The 21,689-nt window shown below is 45.7% G+C and overlaps 1 protein-coding gene and 1 long non-coding RNA gene across 2 annotated transcripts; both read right to left on the reverse strand.

Annotated features, from left to right (window-relative positions):
* Positions 1–9,291: 9,291 nt before the first annotated feature.
* On the reverse strand, positions 9,292–10,130 carry LOC109260132 (uncharacterized). Its single transcript, XR_002076881.2, has 2 exons — positions 9,931–10,130; positions 9,292–9,821 (listed from the first exon to the last, which is right to left on the reverse strand). It is a non-coding gene; the product is annotated as an uncharacterized LOC109260132 (long non-coding RNA).
* Positions 10,131–10,437: 307 nt separating this feature from the next.
* On the reverse strand, positions 10,438–14,420 carry TEX13D (TEX13 family member D). Its single transcript, XM_053892080.1, has 2 exons — positions 11,672–14,420; positions 10,438–11,608 (listed from the first exon to the last, which is right to left on the reverse strand). The coding sequence occupies exons 1-2, from the start codon at positions 13,573–13,575 to the stop codon at positions 11,038–11,040; spliced, it is 2,475 nt and encodes an 824-aa protein (XP_053748055.1). The 5' UTR covers positions 13,576–14,420; the 3' UTR covers positions 10,438–11,037.
* Positions 14,421–21,689: the final 7,269 nt, after the last annotated feature.

Below are 21,689 nucleotides of genomic sequence, written 5' to 3' on the forward strand. Positions count from 1 at the left end.
AATGGATCAGGTGCATGGGGCTGCCTTGTACCAAAGCCAGACTTTTGTCTGCCACCCGCTAGGTTTGAGAACAATCCTCTGAGATTTCAGTGGCAGCTAGTAGTGACTCAGCTTTTTCTTTTCTTTTTCTTTTTTTTTTTTTTTTTAAGTAAGCTCTACCCACCGACATGGGGCTCAAACTCACGACCTGAGATCAAGAGTCGCATGTCCTAGCGACTGAGCCAGCCAAGCACCTCGTGACTCTCCTTGATTGGAGCATACCCAACCTTAGAATCCATCAACCTTAGTAGATGAAGTGTAAGCATAAGCCTCTTACAACACCAAGAATAAACAAAGAAAATAAAACAGCATTCAAGATGATATTTGGGGATAGCTCTGGGGTATTGAGCCAGGATTGGCTCCTCATCTTTCTGCCTCACTTGTTTATGGTCAAGTCCACTTCTCACCCTTCTTCATGCTTCGGGTCAAGGAAGAAATCGATCTAATAAGTGAACGCATACACCAATGTTAAGGCCTCGAGAAGTTAACCCACCCTGAACTCTTTGTATTTTGAGCTGGCAAATGATTAGTTCAGAGTTCATCACAATGGTGGAATTTTGAACACGAAAGGAGGACATAGGAAAGGGGAGCCAGGCCCTCATTGAGTCCATATGGCCAGCAGCCCACCTGTGAGGTGAACTGTGCTAACGTGGTGTCACACGGGTAAAAATGAAACCCAAGTTTTGCTTTGTTTTGTCTCTGAACAACCCTGAACAAATCATCCACAAACTTAGGAACAGAGCAACCTGGATCTGACAGCAAAAGCATACCATGCATCCTTCTTTTCGTTCTCTGTTTTGTTCCGTGTTGCTAAAATAGCACACCTGTCAAAGCAGCCAGGTACGATGGGGTTCAGCACAACTAAAATCATATAAAAAAAGAACAGATAAATTATAAGGTAATAATACAACTCTCACATCCAGTACCTCGTTGTCATCTCGCCGGCAAGCTGACAGCTGGGCCAGCCCACTATTGCAGTGTTGATGAAAAATACTGACATCTTCACTCTAGTGCTACACCATTACTGAACCTGACTTTAGCAAATTCCGAACTTCACGCTGAGAGCTTGAAAGTGTAGAGAAGGAGGGTCTTAAATGGCTCTCTTCTTTCTCTCTCTCTCACCATACCCACGAGAGAGGAAGGGGGGGGGAATGACAGAGGGGAGCAATGGAGATCGTGGAGGCACCAACAGAGAAAGAGTGAGGATGAATGGGCCCCAAATACAAGCTTAATCCACTTAGAAGCAGAATTTTCTGATTAATTTCTTGTTGCCTATCTCCTGAGCTAGAATGTAGGGTCCGTGATGGCGGGATTTTGTGTACCTTATTCACCACCACTGTATCCTCTGTCTGGAACACTTTATTTTTTATGTTTTTAATCTGTTTTATTTATTTATTTATTTATTTATTTATTTATTTATTTTTAAATTAAACTCTATGCCCAATATGGGGCTCAATCTCACAACCCTGAGATGAGGAATTGCATGTTCTACCGACTGAGCCAGCCAGGAACCCCTCCTCCCGCCATCGAGAACATTTTAGATACTTAAATACATTTGTTGAGTGAGTGAATGAATGAAATTAGTGCTCTCAAGAAAATAAGAGAGAAATACACACACACACACACACACTTGGTTGTACGTGCCTCTGGCCCACCTTTGGAACGGCAAAATAAGTTGCAAGGAGGATTAATCCAGCAGCTATGAAAGACAAATTATACTCCATGTTTTACCGCTAAATCACTTTTCTCTTTCTGAACCTCACTTTCTCCATTTGTCAAATGGACTTGAACCAGATGACCCTTAGGGCCACTTCCAGCTTTCACATTCTGTGTTTTTAACAAAAGCCAAGAGTACTTTTGAGAGAGAAACCGAAGGGAAATGGACTGAGCTCATTTGTGTGCAAGAAGCAAGAGCTATTTCCTCAGATCTCACCCAACAGAGGAAAGATTTTTGTTCTTGTTGTTTTTGCAACGACCTAAGAAATAAAAATCATGAGGTAGAGGAAGAGAGCTTCACAGTTTAAAGCAAACTACCACCTTTTAAAATATAGATGCCATTTAAGTCAAACATAAGAGCATTGACAAACTGTCAGCCAAGGTTGAAAGTGTCTTGTATCTAAACTTGTCACCTCCTGAGGTCTCTGAGAGGTGACAGGATTTTGCATGTGGATGCCCTGTCTGAGGTGCTAATTGTCTTCATTTCAAATGTCCTGGGCTTTTCTCAAACCCAGGTAGATGAAAAGGATGATGCCAAGGGTGGTCAGTTTTATAGAGTGGATCTGACATTTCAAAATCTTCTTCTCTAACCTTTCAAAACTAACTTTGTTCTTCAACTAGCTCATCTATAGGTGTGAATTCTCCTGTGACAGTGTTATGATTTGGCACCTGTGGTGAGTTTACACATTCTCTCTGCACTTACTAAAATTCACTTCCTTTACAAAAATGAGAAAGAGAAAAAAAAATGTCTTGCAAAGAGCACCTCCTTTTGATAATATCTGAGTTTATCTACGAGGCTAATTTTTCAAATGCCCTTTTGTTTTGTAAGTGAGAAGCCAGAGACAGGGGTGGGTGTGTTTAAGCCTATTTTAAGTATGTTTATTCTTTCAACCAGCATCATGGCCATTTACTGTGTGACAGACACCGTGGTAGGTATTTAGGTTAGAGAGAAGAGCTGTAATAGGAGGAAAGGAGGGGGCTCTAGGGGAACAACAGTGGGGCATCGAACTCCACTTATATGCTAAACCTGCACAACCTACTTGAGACAGCAAGTTCTTGATCTTTCTGTCTGCTATGTATGCTTCCTTGTACGTGTCCTACTTTTACCTCCTTCGTGACTTAGAGGATGCTTCCTAATTCAAGCTGAAATTCTTGCCTGCTTCTGAGGTCTCATTCTTGGATTAATAGCTAAGATTTGCTAACCGCATACTACATTCTAGGCATTCCTGCTAAGCACTTTGCATGCATTATCTCATTTATTTCTATCAACAGCCCTATGAAGCAAATTAAGTATTATTATTCTTAATTATTACCTCCATTTTACCAACGGAGAAGCCAAAACTCAAGAGCCTAGGTAGCTTGCTCAATGTGGCACAAAGAACTGGTCATTGTCGGGCCTGAGAATTGAATACAGGCTGCTGACTTCTGAGCTTGTGTGTTTCACCGATATCCTCTTCTGCCTCCCAACCTTAATTCTGAGGTCATTGCACTGAATTGGTCGGGCTTTGTTCTCCTATCTAGCAACTGTATTTGACTTCTAGAATATTCTCTTTTTTTTTAAATGGTTATTTATTTATTTTGAGAGGGAGGGAGGGGCAGAGGGAGAAGAGAGACAGAGAATCCCAAGCAGACTCCACACTGTCAGCACAAAGCCCATTGTGGGGCTGGATCTCACAAACCGTGAGATCATGACCTGAGCTGAAATCAAGAGTCAGACGCTTAACCAACTGAGCCACCTAGGTGCCCCGACTCCTAGAATATTCTTATACCTCTCAAGTGTCAACTGTTCTCATGCCCTGACTTGTAGCATGTCTCTGTCCATCTATATGCTTTATGAGATCAGGTACACTGTTTTAGCCTGGGCCTCATTGATTAGTATGTTTTGAAAGGCTCTTACAGAGTCAAGGTCTATCCGTCCGGGCCTGTCTAGATCATCAGCTTACTCATATAAAGTAATAGAACACTGAATCACTATATTGCACACCCAAAACTAACATAGCACTGTGTGTTAACTATACTGGAATTGAAATAAAAACTTAGTGGTGCCTGGGTGGCTCAGTCGGTTAGTGTCTGACTTTGGCTCGGATCATGATCTCACGGTTCGTGGGTTCAAGCCCCACGTCGGGCTCTGTGCTCATAGCTCAGAGCCTGGAACCTGCTTCAGATTCTGTGTCTCCCTCTCTCTCTGCCCCTCTGCCGCTTATGCTCTGTCTCTCTCACTCTCAAAAATAAATACTAAACATTAAAAAAAATTTTTTAAACAAGAACTTTAAAAAATGAAAGTAAAGCAAGAGAACACTGAGTGGCCTGGGCGTCTTCTATCCTGGGCGGGCCTGGATGCACGTGTAAGGTCTCATTGCCCAATTTGCCTTTTTCTCCTTTTACTCAACCAAATGAAGGCCACTCTTTGCCAGGCATTAATTATCTTTCCCCATGAAGATAAAATGAAATAACGTATGTGATGTGACTAGAACCTACAATGGTATATTCCTCCTGGTCCATCCAGATCCTGACAGAGTGCCTGACCTACTTAGCACCTTCGTTTCCCCTCTCCTCTTTCCCTTCGTGGAGAGGACCCTCTGCAGAGAGTGTGGTTTCTTGCTTTCTCAAAGGAGTACATCATTTCTGACACTGCCTTCTTTCACATCCATTGCTTACCAACATCTATCCTGTGGTCTGCCTCGTTTTGCTTTATAGAAACACCACTTCACATCACACATCTTGGCACTTGACAGACCAAAAAAAAAAAATAATCATCATGTAGCCCTTCTGGTTTCATCAACCCAGTTGCATTTGGATCATGACTGAATCTTCTTTCTACCTCCCTTCATCCTGAGTGGGAGCACTCTGGGTATGATAGCAATGCAAGAAAATATCACTTCATTGTAAAGGAGGCTCCAGCTTTTCTTCTAAAAATCTGTTCTCTTTCTTGGAAGCTCAAAAATAAAGTTCTGCCACAGGAGCTTAAACCTAAAGGTTAAAGTACAAGAGACTGTTGTTTTGCCTATACATTTTTTTAAACATTTTTAAAGAAACCGCTGATGTTTTTGAAACATGGACGACCACTTTGATCTATCCACCACGAACACCAAAATTTGGCGAAGGAAATATCATAACCCAGTAAGCCAAACAGCTAATGGTCGATTTCTGAATGCATTTTGTAGTTACAGATGCAACACTGGCATCATTTTTCTTTTCCTTCCCAGGAATAAATATTTCATGAAAAAATGCTAGAAACATCGATCAGTGGGGAGTTCAATAGTAGGAGTCTTTTCCAAAGCATGTCATATATGTTCTGAAGTTTCAAAACTGGACAATATCAGGAATTGTAGTGGTAAAGTTATGAAATTTTCTTTTTTTTTAAGATTTTATTTTTAAGTAATCTCTACACCCAATGTGGGGCTTAAACTCACAACCCTGAGATCAAGAGTCACAAGCTCCACTGACTGAGCCGGCCAGGCGCTCCAAGGTATGAAATTTTCAATACTTGCTCTGTCCTTTTGTTTCCTGGAACCAATATGGCCACTGAAATTATCAAAGTAAATATATATCAAGCAAAAAATAAATGGGACTAAATATCCTAAAACTTCTACTTACAGGCAAAACTCTCAGAGATCTGTTTGCCATCATCTTATAAACACTGGGGTAAAGTTAAACGCTACCCCCCACAAAAGTAATCACAGGTTTCTGCCCTGTGTGCAATAATTTTTGTAAGGTAGTGTAGAATGAAGAATCAAACCTAAAATAGGAGGTATAAACGTAAAAGATGAAGAGCTAGCAAATGTCACAAGTAGAGCTGGAACACTGCATATTATTTCCAAGTAAAACAAAGTTAACTTTCTCAGCAACTGTTTCTGTTGACTGGGGGGACAATTTGAAACCATCCAGCTACCCTGGAAGGTCTGTAACCCAAAATGATACACACTCAACTTGTATTTTTTTTTAAAAATCCTTTAACACTTACCGGTATTTAACATGTATTAAAACTACTAGCTTTCTACACAGATTGTTCCTAATGTGTGCTCACAGAAGCACGTGATAGAGTTCACAGAAGCTTAAGAAGGTAGTAATGATGGGTTCTGAGGTATTGTCAGGATTAGAGAGAGCCTAGTAAAATGGTCCATTCACCCATGAGCAGGCTGCATGTAATAATAATGGTAATAGTAATATTCACTGAATCCTCACAAAAATCCTAAACGTAAATGACAAATGACCACTTATTTGGAATTGTATCAAGTTTGTGCGAGGGAACCTTAGAGAGATACGTGCTTTCTTTTTTTTTTTAACTTTTTTTTCAACGTTTATTTTTGAGACAGAGAGAGACAGAGCATGAACAGGGGAGGGGCAGAGACAGAGGGAGACACAGAATCTGAAACAGGCTACAGGCTCTGAGCGGTCAGCACAGAGCCCGACGCGGGGCTCGAACTCACGGGCCGTGAGATCATGACCTGAGCCGAAGTCCCAAAGTCGGACGCTTAACCGACCAAGCCACCCAGGCGCCCCAAGATACGTGCTTTCTTAATTTTAAGTGAGAAAATAATCATTTGTTAAATAGTGCTGTTTGATACACAGAACCTTTTAAAAACTGACATCTCCAGGTCAGAAAATATGATGTAACAATTGATGAAAAGGCTGATAACTACTGTTTGGTGTAGATTTGTCTCATTTCTTCTAATAGAACAGGAGATTGTAGAGGGAAGTAATAAGGACTTCCACGTTGCCTAACGCTGTGCCCAGTGCACAGGAAGCGTTCTCTGCATGCGCACTGTTTGCTTGATGTATAAAGTAAGAAAAAGCAGCTAGGGATTCCTACTGGCATTTCTTGCCTCTAGAGTTGACAGTAGGGAGGGTAGGATGCTTTTTTTCACAATCATTTTATGCCCCAGAGAAGTTGGGCTAGATGGGCCAGGATCTGACCTTACTGGAGGGATTCTTCGGTTCATTGAGTGCATCTAGTGTGAACCATATAGGAAGTTGTACTCAAGGAATTGTACTAGGTCCCTCGAGGGTATGGGTACCCGGTATGGCAGCACTTCCTCTGCCTATTTCATTGTGGTCTTGGACACCAGCCTTAAGTGCCAAAGAACAAACACAGTCCATGAGAAAAATCTGTTTAACAGCAACCTCACACGGTCCTAGGCCAGGATTGTTTCGGTATCCTTAAGTTTATGTGAGGCTTAGTTCCAGTGGACGCACTCACTCTATCACATGCTAGAAGTGAGAAACACACTGCACCACAGACTACGAACCCACTGCCATTCGGCGTTGAGACTTTACAAAGCATGGGGTAAGGAAATTATGTATTTCTTTGCCACTCTGTCATAGATTTGGTACCACGATCTAGAACACATCCATTCTATTCTCCGTTTTGCAACACAAATCTGAAGCTTTTGAAGTCTCCTTTCCCCCTACTTCGTCGCTGAAAAGTATACATGCATATATATTAGACTGTTACGGCTGGCACCTTACCCACTTAAAACAAAAACTAAGGAATTCAGACAGACTTCAGATAAGCAGTCAAGATGGGCTCTATCTTAACAGTATTGAACTCAGCTCTATACAAACTTTTCATGAGGCTGGTCTGCTGAATCAAATACAAATCGCTTCCACTACCTAAGTTACCACCACCACCCCCTCTCTGTCTTGCAGTCATGAGATAATAAGTGGTCCTACTCACTGGCAGCAGCCTAGGCGGTCACATCACAAAGCTTGAGAAATTCCAAAAGAACAGCTTGGCCATGACCACCAGACTGCCACTATGCTTCCGAGTCTCTCCATTACCATCATTTCATTGGATTTAGGCATTGACGATCCAGGCTAACGTGCAAATATATCAGAGTAAAATGTTAGGGTACAATAATGGGAAAAACACAGACATTAGAACAAGTAAAATTTCATTTTGAAGCCAGGCTTCACAAAATCCCAAATTTGGGTATGGAGTTGCCATATCTGTAAAATGGGGGTAATACTACTCACTTTGAAGAACTATTTTTTTTTAATGCTTACTTATTTTTGAGAGAGAGACAGAGTGTGAGCAGGGGAGGGGCAGAAAGAGAAGGAGACACAGAATCCGAAGCAGGGTCCAGGCTCCGAGCTGTCAGCACAGAGCCCAACGTGGGGCTCCAGCCCACAGACTGTGAGATCATGACCTGAGCCGAAGTCAGACGCTTAGCCAACTGAGCCACCCAGGTGCTCCTTGAAGAACTATCAATATGGGTACCTATTCATACCTTACAGTCACTAAAAGGGGTAATGTGCTTAGAGTGTCTGGCACATAGGAAGTACTCAGTGGTAGCTCTTGGCATCATTAATAATCTCTTGTACTCGTTACCACAGCATCCAGAGCAGAACCCTGAGGGTAAGGAAAGGAACAACCACTTGTTGAGGGCTCAGAGAAGTCCAGTAACTTGTTTAACATCACACAGCTAGTGAATAGCAGAGCAAGTATCTGAACTCGGGTCTCTCCAACTCCAAAGCCCAGGTTCTGGCCTCAGAAACCTGCTACCTTTTTTGTGTGTGTACCCAGCCCAGAAAAAAGTAGTGATTTGACAACGTTAATGATTCAGGTTGTTTTGGAAAAAGTCAACCCTGAAAGACTGTGATAATATTAAACTATGTAAAAGCTATGCACAGGGTGAGTTTGCTTTCATGCAGACCTAAAGGCATGCCAACAGAGTCCATTTGAAACCGTAAACGAAGCAACTGTAGTGACATCTGGAATAACCGATTACATCAAAATGGATTATTCTGGAAAACTCCCAAGTCCCACCTGTGTCCCATCCTCCCCAAATCCCAGGGAGCTATGAGCACACACAAGAGTATCACAAAACCAGCCCGTAACCCAGAAAACCTAGCTCTGGGTTGATGTCCTTGATGGTTCTCTTCCTCCCTAGGGCTCCCTTCTAGTAAGCAAGGCCTGCCGGTTATCAGGACTGAGGGGAGAGAAAAAGCTGGTGGGGTAGGATCAGTTCTCTGCCCCTTCCCTGTCCCTATACCAAGCAGGCAGCCAGGCTCCACTCCGTTTGCCTCTGGGAACATTTCTGCCAGAACCTGGCTGTTTTCCGGAATCTGAGCACCTCGATGGGATTATGCATAGGAGGGAGGGGACAGTGCCTTGCGGGACAGAAACGCAGAAGGGAAATTTCTGCTCGTTGGACGTCTAGGAGACGGGGCCTCGGGGAAATGGCTTCTTGGTGCACACGGGGAGCCTGGACACAGGCATTCGGGCTCCCGGCCTAGACAGAAGCCCCCTCTCCACCTCACCTCTAGTGCCCCACGGGCCCAGGAGCAGCAGAGAGGCCCGCCTTCAGGGGACTGTGAGAGGACGCGGACAATGAGAGGCGCAGGGACGATCACAGTGGACTGAAGGCCTCAGGGACGTTCCTCCTCCTCCCATTCTTGGGTGACCGGCCGGAAGAGGAGAGGCCCCCTAATAGTCTGTGGGATCGAACTTTCCCTCACTTCGGTGGGACCGTGGGAAGATGCAGGTTTCAACTGCCTGCCCCGAGGAGACACAGCACCCAGGAGACACGGCAGGCCGGTGCACACTCTTTATTGTTACGATCAGAAACCTCTGACAAGAGTTTGAGCTTGGTGGGCCGGGATTTCCCGGGGGAACTCAAGAACACCTTTTGTTCAGACTGGAGACGGTGGAACTTCCCACCCCCGGGGCTCCCCCCACCTCAGCGGAGCGGACAGCCAATGGAAGAGAAGGGGCCCGGGGGCGTTCCCAAAAATGTTGGTGCAGTTCTTTTTTAATCCAGTTAGCTTTCCCGAGAGAAGCACCGTCCATGGCACGACGTCTGCCCTCGGAATCCATTTTGTTCTTCATCCACTCTTGACTGGAAAGGGGCTTGGGATGGTGGTGGCCCAAAGCTGAGGGCCTGAGTGTGTAGCCGACACTCCCCCAGGCACTGTCTTTCTCTAAGTGACTCAGCCGTCTTTCAGGCAACCAGAAGGATAGCTGTTCCTCTCAAAGGAAGAAACCAGCACAGTTATCAGAAATGTCCTGCCCATACTTTCATGAAGCCACTTTCCTGATCTTGGCCGCTGCTCACTTGTCTCACCTGGGAACAATGAGATGAGCAATTTGGTGACTCAAGTCCTGTCATGAAAGTCTCTGCTGTTACCCCCAGAACTACAAAAATATCTGGAAATTATGTCAGTTGGGCTTACCTGAAAGCCACGCTCTATGCAAGGCAAAGAAGTCCTCATGTAATTTGTATCCCAAGTTAGGCTCTCTCCTGGTATCTAACCAAACTCATCAAATCAAGTTATAATGTGTGCACCAGATATTAACATATAAGTCTAGCTCTTAACACATACCAGACAATAACGATTTGTGTAATGAATTAAATGTTATCTATCAAATTTGCTATCACAGAATTTAACACCACAACACCCAACTCTTCCAAATTAATTCCTTGTCCCAACAGAGAAATTAAATTCTAACGAAATCATTTTGCCCTCCTTTCCGCCTTAACGAGCGCCAAAGCATCTCCTCTTCCCCGACTTCCTCTCACTCCTCTCCGCTCCAGCCAACGGGGGTCTCGATGAGGTGCAGGTCAGCAGGAATCAAGTGTGATTTCTGTAAACTCTTAGAAGATCTTCTAATGGGACAGGTTCAGCTTCTTCAGCAACAAACAATTTCTGTGGGGCTCGGAGACACAAAAACAGGCCCTCACCTATAAAATAAAAACCAGGAGCAAACATGAACACTGTAGCCATGTACAAAGGAACAATAGCATTTCCCAGGAAAAGCAGTGCTCCTGAAACTCAGTATAGTTATAACTCGAAAAAGACATGGCTGTTCCCAGCCAAAGACACAGCACTTTCAGAAAAAGGGACGTGAATAAGAAAACAGAAGAGAGTGGAGGGGAGGGCGGGGGAAGGCTCCAAGACTTCAGCTTCTCCGGGGTGTCCGCCAATCGGCATCAGCCATTCAGAATCCACCACCTGTGAATGTCAGTGCAATTAAGAGAAGTTCCTTTTTAAAGAATATGATCCTCAAAAGCAGTCTTTGTTCAAGTAAATTTTAAAAAGTATATAAATACATTTGCATTTATGTGTGTATGTAGTACCCACAACGATAAAAAGTTGTTACTTTGGGTAATAGAATAACGGATTGTTTTAATTCTCTCTACACCAATTTTGGTTTGCAAATCTTCTGTGAGGTACATAAGTTACTTTTTGGTCAGAAGAGGGTCTTATGAAATTGGTTTTTCTTTGGGCTTATGAAATTGGTCTTTTCTTTCGTTTTCATTCTTACTTACCTTTCTTAAATCAGTGAGTTGGTCCTGGGTCCAGGCCTCTACTCTCAACGTCCACACAGACTTCCTTGCATTTATAGCAGGCCTTGCGCCATGAAAAATTCATGGCTTTACACCGTGGGCACTCCCAACTCTCTGGGCCGCAGCCTGAGGCAGACTTCTCCTGGTGCAGGAGACCCAGAGCTTTTTTCCCTTTTGGTTGCTTGGCCTTCTGCCCCTGAGGCTGCTGTTTCATTGGGCTTTCCCTCACACCACAGCTCCGGCTGTCCCCCTGGGGGGGCGCCTGGGGCCTCTGTAGACCTTCTTCCAGGCTGTGGCTCCTCCTAAACCCCGGGGGGTACCTCTTTGGACTTTCTTCCTGGCTATGGCGTCTTCTGTCCCCCGTCCCCTGGGGTCTTCTTGGACCTTCTACTTGGCTGTAGTTCCCGCTGGCCCCCAAGGAGAGCATCTCCTGAGGCCTCTCTGGATCTTCTTCGTGGCTACTGCTTCTGCTGGCAACAAGGGGGGCCATCCCTTGGGGTCTTTTTGGACCTTCTTCCTGGCTGTGGTCCCTACTGGCCCCCAGGGGCACCATCACCTGAGGCCTCTTTGGATCTTCTTCCTGGTTGTGTCTCCCACTGGCCCCCAGAGGTACCATCTCCCGGGGCCTCTCTGGATCTTCTTCCCGGCTATTCATCTTGCTGGCACCAAAGGTAACCATCTCCTGGGATCGCCCCGAACCTTCTTCCTGGCTGAGGCCCCAGATACCCCCAAAGGGGACCATCCCCTGGGCCTTTGCTGGCCCTTCTTCCTGGCTGAGACTCCAACTATCCCCAAAGGGAACCATCTCCTGAGGATTCTCTGGACCTTCTTCCTGGCTCTGGCCCTGGTTATCTTTAAGGAGTACCACCCCCCAAGGCCTCTCCGAACCCTCTTTCCGGCTCTGGCTCCAGATATCCCCAAAGGAGACCATCCCCTGAGGCCTCCCTAGATCATCCTCCTGGCTGAGGCTCCAACTATCCCTAAGAAGTACCACCCCCTGGGGCATCTCTCGATCTTCTTCTTGGCTGTGGCTCCAGCTATCCCCAACAGGAACCATTCCTTGGGCCCACCCTGGCCCTTCTTCCCGGCTCTGGCTCCAGCTACCCCAAAGGGTGACCATTCCTTGGGGGTTCTCTGGACCTTCTCGCTGACTCTGGGTCCAGCTCTCCCCAAGGGGGACCACCCCCTGGAGCACCTCTTGATCTTGCTGGCTGTGGCTCCAGCTCTCCCCGACGGGAACCATCCCCCAGGCCCTCTTTGCACGGTCTTCCTGGCTCTGGCACCAGCCATCCCCAAGGGTGGCCATTCCTTTGGCCCACCCTGGACCTTCTTCCTGGCTCTGGCTCCGGCTGTCCCCAGCAGGAACCACCCCCTGGGCCCTCTCTGGACCTTCCTCCTGGTTGTGGCTCCTGCTCTCCCCGACAGGAACCGTCCCCTGGGCTCTCTCGGGATCTTCTTGCTGGCTGTGGCTCCAGCTATCCCCAAGGGGGACCACTTCTTGAGTGTTCTCTGGATCTTCTTCCTGGCTCTGGCTCTGGCTCCAGCTATCTCTGACAGGAACCATCCCCTGAGGCCGCTGCGGACCTTCTTGGCTAAGGCTTCTGACGTCCCTCAGGGGGACTGCACTCTGGAGGATCGCAGGACCTTCCGCCTGGCTGCAGCTCCTCGGGTCCCACCGTGGGACCATCCCCTCTTGGTAGCCCACTGCAGCACGTGGACCAGGTGGCCCGATCCCCAGAGGAGGCATCTGATGTGGAACTACTGCAGCTTCTGCATCCATGACTACTACTGGCGGCAGAGGTGGCGAGACGGGGAATCCCACGGGGAACGGGGCACGGAACGGAAGCAAGTACCGCACGGGCACTGGCAGAGCGGGCTGTACGGCCTGAGCCCAGGGCCTCGGGGGTCCCGGCACGTAGAGAACAGCCACCGGGGCCGGCACCCGGGCCTCAAAATACAGCCTGCTGCGCAGCCCCCTGGCCACCACATCTGCATTCCGGGGCCATGCTATGGCCCCAAGTTGCTCGGCCGGAGGCCCAGGCACTCTCTCGCGGGCCAGCGGCACGACCGGGGAGGCCCTCTCCACCTGGAGCAGCCGCCCGCGAAACGCGTCACACTCGACCAGAGTCTGCCGCAGCGCAGCCTGTGTGGAGCGCAGCTGTGCGACCGCCGACTCGCTCTCCCCGCGCAGCCGCTGCAGCTCGGAGGCCAGGGCCCAGGCAGCCGTCTCGCGCTCCTCCACTTGGCTCTGCAGCCGCCGGGCCTGGCGCTCCTGCTGCTCCCGCTGCCTGGCTCCCACGCGCACGCTCAGGGCGAGCGCGCTCCACGCACAGGCCCTCTTCGTGGCGCGCGGCACCTGCGGGTCGGCCAGGACCGTCCGAAGCCGCTCCTCTACCTCGTCCCAGGGCCGCGAGCGCAAGGCCGCGTAGAAATCCGGCCCACCGCCGTTCATGAGGACTTCGTCGTTGATGAACCTGATCACCTCGGTGTGGCGGAACCCGCTGGCGTGGTCCCCAAAGTCGACCGCCATGGCTGCTGCGGCCTAGTTAACTGACGGCCGCGAGCCTAGATAACCGTCTAACCGTCTCGCAGGCAATGCTGCCCCTGCCGCCGCCCGTAAAGGCCCACCCCTCACGTCCCCAGTCGGTTCTACCGCAGTTCTTTTCCAGTCCTGGCCTCCTCCTCAGCCTCTCCTCCCTCACCGCCTCACTTTCCTCACAGAGAGTAAAGCGGACGCCCTCACCGCGCCAGCCCCACCCGTCGAGGGTGTTACACGTCACAGAGATGACGCCTGAGTCACCCTGCAAGGCCTGCTGGGAGCCGCCTCCCTCTGAAGAGCGCCCCGTAGAGGGCGAATAGGCTGGATGGCTGCACGGGGCGCTGCCGTGAGCCTGGGTTAGAATTTGTTTCTAAGAACCTCGGGACGATACCCAGCATCGTGGAATGAATTCCTAGTCGGGTGGCAGGGTTGCCTCGATGGGCGCCGTTCTATTCTTACCTCGGTTCTCTGGCCCATAACTCTTCTTCAAACCTTCGACGGTCAGTCACACTGTACACTTCCCTCGTCATTCTGAACGATGAACTTAGAGTCCCTGTCCTCAAGAAAATCCAGCGATTGAGCCATGAATGCTCTGAACTTGCCCTATAAATTCACTCTCGTGTTCACCTGATGGACGGTTCTCGGAGAGTGTCTCTCTTCCACTTTTAGAGTAAATGTTCCCCTCATAATCTGGGTCTTCCCTACAAGAAATGCCGAAGAAGTGCCTTAAACTGCACCGAGTGATAACTGGAACCCACACACAGAAATAAAGCACGTGCTAAAAGTAAGTGAAAAAATAGTATTCATGCATTTTGAAACTCTTTTTTAAAATACAGGATTTTAAAGATGACCGCGTAGGGTGTCTGGGCGGCTCAGTCCGCTAAGCGCGGAACTCTTGATTTCAGCCCAGATGATGATACACAGTCATGAGATCCAGCCCCGAGCCCGGGGTTGGGCTCTGCGCCGACAGCACGGAACCTGCTTGGGATTTTCTCTCTCTCCCTCGTCCTCTTCCCCTCCCCAACTCGGGCGCCTGTGTGCGTGGGCACGCTCTCTCAAAACAAAAGTTCAGAAAGAGATGACTGCATAAAACAATACAAATCTGCAAAGATGTGATTTGTGGCAATAACAGTATAAGCTAGAATGAAAGATTTTGTATACTACTTGAAATTAAGTTTGTATTTAATCTAAAATATACTGGTATAAATTAACATCTTAATTGCAATCCCAGAGCAGACACCAAGAAGATAAACAATATGCAGAAAAGGAAATAAGAAGGAAATAAAAATTCTTACAAAAAAAGGAATCAATGAAACATAAAAGAAGGCAGTAGTGCAGGAATTGGGGTAGAGGGAGCTATAAGACATATTAGAAAAAAATGGCAAAGGGCACCTGGGTGGCTCAGTTGGTTCAGTGTCCGACTTGATTGCAGCTCAGGTCACGATCTCGAGGTTTATGAGTTCGAGCCTTGCATTGGGCTCCGGGCTGACAGTGCTGAGCCTGCTTGAGATTCTCTCTCTTTCCCTCTCTCTCTACCCCTCCCCTGCTCACCCTTTCTTTCAAAAGAAAGAAAGAAAGAAAACAAATGGCAAAATGCCAGAAGTCCTTCCTTATCAGTAATTATAATAAATGCAAATAGTGTGTAATTAACAGGCAGAGATTGACAGAAGAGATAATATTTTTTTAAACAGGATACAAGAGATTCATTTTAGACTCAAAGATACAAACTGGCTTGATAGTAAAAAGATGGAAAAGGCTATTCCATGCAAACAGTAACCAACTGAGAGCTAGAGTGGCTCTCCAAACATTAGACAAAGACTTTAAGACAAAAACTGTTAAAACATAAAAAAGGATATATCCTATGTTTCAAAATGGTCAATCCCCCAAATGAGATTTATCTCTGGAAAACAAAGGTGGCTCAATAAGTGAAAATCAATCAATGTAATACACTACATTACTAGAATGAAGGAAAAACCCCATGTGATCAACTAATAGATACACAAAAAAGCATTTAAAAAAATGCAACAGATTTTCACGAGAAAAATGTCTCAAAAAGCAAAATAGATAGGAAGTTCCTCAACCTGAAAAAGGGCATTTATGAAAAATCAATAGCTAACGTTACACTTAAGGGTGAAAGACTCAAACTTCCCCACTAAGATCAGGAGCAGACAAGAATGCCACTTTCACCACTGCTGTTCAACATTGTCCTGGAACTTCTAGCCAGAGCAATTAGTCAAGAAAAAGAACTAAAACACACCCAAATTAGAAAGGAATGAGTAAAACTCTCTCTCTTTATAGAGGGCATGATCTTCTATATGAAAATTCCCCAATAATCCACCAGAAAGTTACCAAAACTAATAAATTCAGCAAAGTAGTAGCATACTGGATCAACATATAACAATTAGCGGTATTTCTGTATACTAGCAATTCCATCTCCAGAAAAATTAAGAAAATAAGTCCATTTTCAATAGCATCAAAACACTAAAATACTTAGGAATGCATTCAACCAAAGAGGTACAAGACATATACCCTGAAAACTGCAAAACATCATTGAAAGTAGTTAAAAGGGGGTCCCTGGGTGGCTCAGTCGGTTAAGCATCTGACTTCAGCTCACGTCATGATCTCACGTGTAGTGGGTTCAAGCCCCGCATCGGGCTCTGTGCTGACAGCCCAGAGCCTGGAGCCTGCTTCAGATTCTGCCCCTCCCCCACTCACTCTTTGTCTCTAGCTCTCGAAAACAAATAAACGTTAAAAAAGTTTTAATTAGTTGAAGAAAACCTAAATACATAGAAAGATGTCTTGTGCTCACAAATTGGAAGATGTCATACTGTTAAGATAGCAACACTCTCCAAACTGATCTACAGATTCAATGAAATCCCCATTAAAACCCCTGCCTTTTTCTTTTGCAGAAATGTCAAAGCTGACCCCAAAATAACATGGGCAAGAGGCCCTAACAGCCAAAATAATCTTTGAAAAGAAAATTAGGGGCACCTGGGTGACTCAGCTGGTTAAGTGTCTGACTCTTGTTCTCGGCTCATGTCATGGTCTCACGGTTCATGGGATCGAGCCCTGCGTCAGGCTCCATGCTGTCAGCATGGAACCTACGTAGGATTCTCTCTCTCCCTTTCTCTCTGCCCCTCCCTGGCTTGAGCTCTCTCTCTGTCTCTCTCTCAAAATAAATAAATAAACTTTAAATAAATACATAAATACATAAAGTTGGAGAATTCCTTTTTTCCTGATTTCAAAACTTACTACACAAGGTTAGAGGATCAAAACAGAGTGGTACTGGCATACTGTGATAGAATTGAGAGTTCAGAAATAAACCCATGCATCTAGGGTCAACTGATTTTTGACAAGGTGCCAAAACCATTCAATGAGGAGGCAATAAGTCTCCAACAAGTTGCTCTGATATAACTGGATGTCCACATGTGAGAGAATGAAGGTAGACTATTACCTCAGCCCATATACAAAAATTGACTCCCGTTTGTTTTGTTTGTTGTGGCTACTTGTTTGAAGTTGTTTTAGTTACTTTTCTACAAGTTTCTTTTTCTTTCTGTTACATGGCCACTGAGGTCTGTGTTCCTTTAGCTCAGCGGTAAGCTAATGTATTGACAGAGTATCTATAAACACCTGAAGCCCCAAAATATCTTTTTACAGAAGTTTAAAAGCTCCCCCACTCTTTGCAGATTGCCTCTGTGTTGCAACACTCCTTCCATGCTTAGCCAGGCCCTTTACAACACTGCCTTCACCCTTACTTCCCACTAGTACAGAGCCTGAAGGTCAGCTGGAGGTGAAAGTTTGGGATCTTCTCTGAGGATTAGGCCCTTTCTGAGTAGGCATCCAGTATTGGTCACATGGCTGGCTCAGTCGGTAAAGGGTCTGACTCTTGATTTCGGCTCAGGTCATGACCTCAAGGATGTGAGATGGGGCTCTGGGCTGAGGGCGGAGCCTGCTTAGGCCTCTCTGTCTCCCTCCCTCTGCTCCTCCCCCACTCATGCTTGCTCTTTCACTCTCTCTTTCTCCCTCTCTCTCTCTCTCAAAAAAAGCCCCCATTTCCCCGCATGCCCCCTTTCCCACTCTCTTCCCAGCCTTTTTGATCTGTCTCTTGCTTGTCCTGACTGCGATCCCTTTCCCCGGGCTGCTATGGCCAATTCTTTTGCCTTTAAGTGCTTTTTGCCAAATGCCATCTGGGAAGCTGCCCCAGAGCTGGAAACACTCTGTGTCGGGCAAACAAAGGCAATCCCTTCGTGCGCCAGTTCTTCAGGGAGTCACCAGACAGATGGAAATCCACAATCACAGTTCGGTGGGAATAAGGTCTGTATTGCTCCCTCAGGCACTTGGCAACCTGCACCAGAAGTACAGGCTGCTATCTTCATGGCCACCTCCGGGCTGGTATGCGGAGAAGGGGAAGTAGATCATTTAAAACATCAGCAAACTCTCTTGCTGCAATGCACCTGCTTCTTTCATTAGGTTTTGCCCCGGTTGTTGGAAATTTTCAACTAGACTCCAGAGTTCTATAAAAGTTGATGCTGACCGTTTTTGCCAGCTCGTTGATGGAGGGATGGAGCCTTGGAATTTTCTACTCTCCCATTTTTTTTTTTTAATAAAGAATGCTATCATAGCCCAAAAAACATGAATATTCCAAATAAGATTAGTTTCATCTCCTTGTCATCTCTCATTCATCATCATGCAACCATTACGTCCTCCAGGAAGACTTACCTGACCACTCCAGAACCAATTCTGTAATTAGTTTTTTTATTCTTCTTTCTCATCAACTAGAAAGTTCCTTGAGAATGAAGACTGTATGCTTTCATTTCTGAACTCCTAGCACTTAACATGGTTCCAGGTACATACTAGTGCTTATAAATGCCAAAGGGAGGGGACAACGGAATCCTGAAAGATAGGGGAGAAGGAAAGAAAGTGGGAGAAACAGAAACTAGTCCATGATTCGTACAATCCTGATTAAAATGCAGACTGAAACCTATAAGGCGAGATCCTTGCCATGGTTTCAATCCAAAGAAGAGTAATTTTTTTAAGAGACACACATATCCCTAACGGAAAAAAATTCACCATCTCCAAAACAGCTATGTTTTGAGGAAGTGCTTTCATACAATGTTAAACTTTATAACAACTTGGAACTATTTTTAAATTAACGCAACAACACTTCATACATGCCAAGTTGTTTTGAAATTATTATTATTAAATTTAAGATACTTTGGATCTTCAAGACCTTCGTGGAATCAATTTCCACTGTATTAAAATGGGAAGATGATATATAATAGCTTATAAAGTGAGATTTGAAAATTAACGTGAGGGGCACCTGGGTGGCTCAGTTGGTTGAGCATCCAAGTCTCGGTTTTGGCTCAAGTCGTAGTCCCAGGATCGTGGGATCGAGCCCCACATCAGGCTCGACACTGAGCATGGAGCCTGCTTAAGATCCTTTTTCTCTCTCTTTCTCCCTCTGCCTCTCCCCTGCTCACACAAGCACTCTCTCACTCTCTCTAAAATAAAAAAAAAGTAACCTATCATCCTTGATGAAACAATGATAATATCGCAAATGCCACCACACTTTACTTTGCAGGTGTGCAAGTTTGCAAAGTGTGAATATATGTTTACAAGAGAGTAGAACAATTCAATTGCATAAATTAATCAATCTGAGAAACCACATTAAAAACATAGCTAATTTTTACATGATTTTCAGTAAGTTCATATACTTTCAATTTTAGTATAACCTCTGTCACAAAGGCTTCATAACAACTCTAAATGATAATCATTGATGATAAAGGAAGGAAAATAACATTTAAAATTCATCATATTAGTATGTATCTACGCTTGTGCAGATTTAATCTCCTAAGAATCAAAGGTGGTAAATAGAATAGAGAAAAAGCATATACAGTAAATATAAGCTATATGTGCTGAGTACTGAGGAACGGTTTTATACTGCTTTAGGAAAATTTACACCTTTTATTACATTTGCTTTCTTTCCTGCCACTTTGTACCCACAGTGACCTCTGCAATATAGCTGCCCAGCAGATGCCAAAAGGGAAAAGAGGAGGCACCTGGGCAGTTAACCTCAGAAATACTAGAGACATTTCCTGAATTTTTTTTTTCCCACATGAGCAGAATACAGGGGTAGGAAACCATAGGAGATAATCAACACAGTGTGAGCATAGCTGAACACAGTGTCACATTGCAAGTAATTCTAACTTACAATTTTATCTAACTCATATTGACATTTCGTAGTTATTACTGTACGTATGGTAAAATTAGCCATGAAGAGTAAGCAGATCTCATAAATGTATTCTATGCAGACAAACTGGATTTTTGTATTTCCTTTCTTCTTGTTCGTTCTCAAGTACCTGTAAGTAACATCACCGCTGAACATTTTCACTGGAGTCATTCGCAACTTTAAGTCCTTCCACCCCCACTTCCATTACAAACACACGCATACACACGTGCTCTTACATCTGCTCGCATTCCAGGGTGCCCCGGAAAACTCAAGGGAGGGATGGGGACTCTGGGACATTGAGCCCCAGGGGACTAACGGGCTGGCAAGTCATGCTTGCATCACCACACTTGGGAGGGAGGGCGAGGACAGGTGAGTCATCAGCCAAGTGGCTTGGTGTGAAATGAAGACGATGGACTCTTAATCCCCTAGGACCTGAGAGTCTGAAAGTGGGGCAGAAGGTAGGGGCTGAAGCAGAAGGGGAAGAACCAACAGGGTGGCAGATCTGTGAGCAGCTGTCTCCCTCGGGTCAGGCATAGACTGACTGGTACAGAGAGAATGGGGACACTGCCTTTGAGAAAAATCACTGGACTACACTTGGAGGAAATTGATAGGTCCTTTTGCCCCAGCAGTTCTTAGAAATAGCTTACCGATACCACCACCTCCAAAATACGTGTATATCATTAATATAAGTGCATGTAGGCCACAGTGTAAAATGACTACTGTTCTGGTTTTGATCTGATGGCAAGGAGGAGACTTTCAAGGGCGCTGGATACCTAAAGGCCAACAGGTGATAGCTGATGATTGAATAAACAGGAAGAGGTAAGGTCAACTTCTGTTTTTCACCAGCGAGGGTGGTATGGATGAGCCCAAGCCCACACCATCCCACAGCCTCTTTTTGAAATGTCACTTAAGGCATCCCTGTGATTTTTCCATAATCTTTTTTAGCCTTGCTCAGTTGACTACATTTTGCTATTAGAAAGGAACAGGGAAAGCGAGTAGGACTTTATGCAAGTCTTCCTAACTTGAAAAGGACAGTCCTGTAAAGCCACTGATAGAGAAATCAGTTATCCTTCCAGACTTGCCTCAAGGCTGAGAAGAGAGAAGGGTGATTTCTTCACAAAGCCTGCCAACGCCTGGGTTCCACACCCCACTGTTGTCCTGTTCTCACAAGGCAGTGGCGAAGAAGACAACTGACCGCCCTCCGGAGGTGTCACCCCATTCTCTGAAAATTTGGGACCAGAGTTTAGAAGAAGCTAGATCGTACAGTGCCTTGCGCTAGGTGAGGCCGCTCATTGCAAACCACCCTCGTAAGCACAGAGTCATACAAACCCTGCAGGGGAAACAGACCCTGTACCCAACAGAGCAGCACACTGAGAAGACATTGCTCCCCTGTTCTCTCTGCCCAAGGGCGTGCTCAGACTGTGCCCTCATCAGAGATGTGAAGGGGAGGAATGTTCCTCTGTCTATGCTTCTTCTAGCTGGACTAAGAATTAAACTGACATGAGACAGATCAACAGGAGAAAAAAAAGCAAAGTTTCATTACATGTGCATGGAGACCCAACAATGAAATTGACACCCAAAGAATTGAGACCCAAAGAAATGACCAAGGCAGGAAGGTTTTATCCATTTTAGACAAAGAGACATTAAATCTGTGACGAATTGACAGGACAGAGAAGACGTGTGTTCAGGAGCTTCAATGAGTAATGAATTTTAAATGGAATGTGGGCTAAAGTAGCAAATTAGTAAAAAGTAACAAGGTTTGTTTATATAGACTTCTCCACTCTAGATTCCCTCCCTCTGGTGATAAACCTTAAGAGACTCTTAAATACAGAGAACAAACTGAGGGTTAATGGAGGGTGTGGGGTGGGGGGAGGAG

Source organism: Panthera pardus, unplaced genomic scaffold (assembly GCF_024362965.1).
Source record: "Panthera pardus isolate Hobbes unplaced genomic scaffold, ASM2436296v1 HiC_scaffold_27, whole genome shotgun sequence".
Classification (NCBI taxonomy): domain Eukaryota; kingdom Metazoa; phylum Chordata; class Mammalia; order Carnivora; family Felidae; genus Panthera; species Panthera pardus.